This window comes from Morus notabilis, unplaced genomic scaffold, assembly GCF_000414095.1.
Source record: "Morus notabilis unplaced genomic scaffold, ASM41409v2 Scaffold1007, whole genome shotgun sequence".
In the NCBI taxonomy this organism is placed as follows: Eukaryota; Viridiplantae; Streptophyta; class Magnoliopsida; order Rosales; family Moraceae; genus Morus; species Morus notabilis.
In genome coordinates, this window is record NW_010365758.1 from 154468 (window position 1) to 156345 (window position 1878).

Consider the following 1878-nt stretch of genomic DNA (forward strand, 5'->3'; position numbering starts at 1 on the left):
CGCTTATAGTATGAATAGATTTTAAAGAAAAAGTTACACATGTTATATATGCATGTTTATGCTTTATGCGATGCCATGCCATATTGCATACACCTTAATAAGTTAAGTGGAACTTATAAGAATAATCTCAGTTGAGTGCCATACCAGCATCTGAGAGGGAGGTCACTCAGACTCCGCAAAGAAGATATAAAAAAAGCATATAGTAAGTTAAATCACGCTGTCGTTGGGGACCTTGCAAACCCCCAGACCCAGATGATTGCGCGCACATGGTACGAGGACTCGGGCCCATCAGTAAATAAGATAAGATCAGATAATAAGAATTTAATAAGACATGATCATAATTAAGTATAATTGGTTCATGCATATTCATTCATGTGAACTTATAGTTATTTTGCGAGAGATAGTCCCTACTTGCTGAACGCAAGCTCATCATAAAATATTTATATTATAGGTAAGCAACCTGCACATAATACTTGATGGATTGATGGTGAGATAATGGACGAATGATGTGGAGATCAGAGAATGGATACCGCTTGTAATTATTTCCACAATCAGTTTTACGTGATAAATAGTTTTGCTAATTATGATTTCGAAACTATATGTTAAATGGTTATGTGGATTATGGTTGTAAATAAGCTAAACTGAAGGATTAAGTGTAAATACGTATAGATATATATATATATATATATATATATATGCTTCGAAAAATGGATATATTAAGGTATGAATATTTTAAGCAAGAAAGTAAATTTGAAATTTATGTCTACTATAAGAGTCTTTTAAAAAAAATGTTCCATAAATTTCAAGAAATTCCAGCAAGTACAAGTTAATTTCAGCTACAGTGACAGTGACGTAAGAGGGTCGTCATACTCACCGCCACTAGTAATGGACCATTGTCGTCGCAAAGAGTTCTAGTGACCTCTCCATCACCAAGTAGTGAGCCATCATTATTGCGAAGAGGCGCCACTAGATCTGAAGCACAAGACCTCTCTTTCTCGGCGTTGTACGATTGGCAAGGAATAGGCAAAACAAATCTGGCCACTGCGCAGAGGAGATCTCTCCCCTTCGTGGTTGTGCGAAGGAGATCCACCTCCTCCACACGAGGAGAGATCTCTCCCATAGTAGCTCTTATGGACAAATGTGCATTTTTTTATTTTTTTCTGTGATATGATATATGATGTTTTGTTTGTTTTTGTATTTTACTTTTTCTTTTTGGTGATTTGGTTTCCGGTTGGAGGCCTACGAAAACGGTGGTTTCTGGTAAATTTTGGTGGTTATTGGCCGGGGACTTGGTTGGCACCAGTAGTTAGTAGCTGCTGATGACTTCTACCGTCAATACTGATGGTTGTCCGTTAGATGCTGTCAGGTATCTCAGTTGCATACATGTTTCGTGGCCGGGTACTAACGGGTCTCTCGGTTGGATATTGATCTTGGCCAGAGACCTACAATTCCTAAGTATAATGACGTGACTATGATACAATAATTTATGTCTCTTGACATATGTTAATCTAAGCCTGTAATGTTTCTCTAAAGTTAAAAAAAAAAAAAAAAAAAGAAAGAAAGAAGAGAAGAGAAAGAAACGTGACTCTTATTCCGATACATTACTTGTAAAACCAGGTTCTCCCCCGTTAAAAAAAAATAATAATAATAATAACAAAAAAAGAAAATTCAACTTCTCCAAAGTTCTCTCCCACCTCTCTCTGTTACAAAAGAGAGACTCACTTTAGCATAAGCCTTAGGGCAAAGCAGACATTCTTCTTCTTCTTCTCTCAATTTCTGTGATTCTGCAAAGCCATGGTGGAGGCCATGGAATTTCTCCGATCCAATCTCTCCCGCGTTCGGATCCCCGAGCCCACCAACCGTATCTACAAGCAGGAA

The 1878-nt window shown here is 37.5% G+C and overlaps 1 protein-coding gene across 1 annotated transcript in view; it reads left to right on the forward strand.

Moving 5' to 3' along the window:
- The first annotated feature begins 1638 nt into the window (after positions 1 to 1638).
- Positions 1639 to 1878, forward strand: part of LOC21390039 (ubiquitin carboxyl-terminal hydrolase 14) — a 7748-nt gene continuing 7508 nt past the window's right edge. The window contains exon 1 of the mRNA XM_024172521.1: positions 1639 to 1875. Within this exon, the coding sequence (XP_024028289.1) occupies positions 1795 to 1875 (81 nt within the window). The 5' untranslated portion in view covers positions 1639 to 1794. The remainder of the gene's footprint in view (positions 1876 to 1878) is intronic.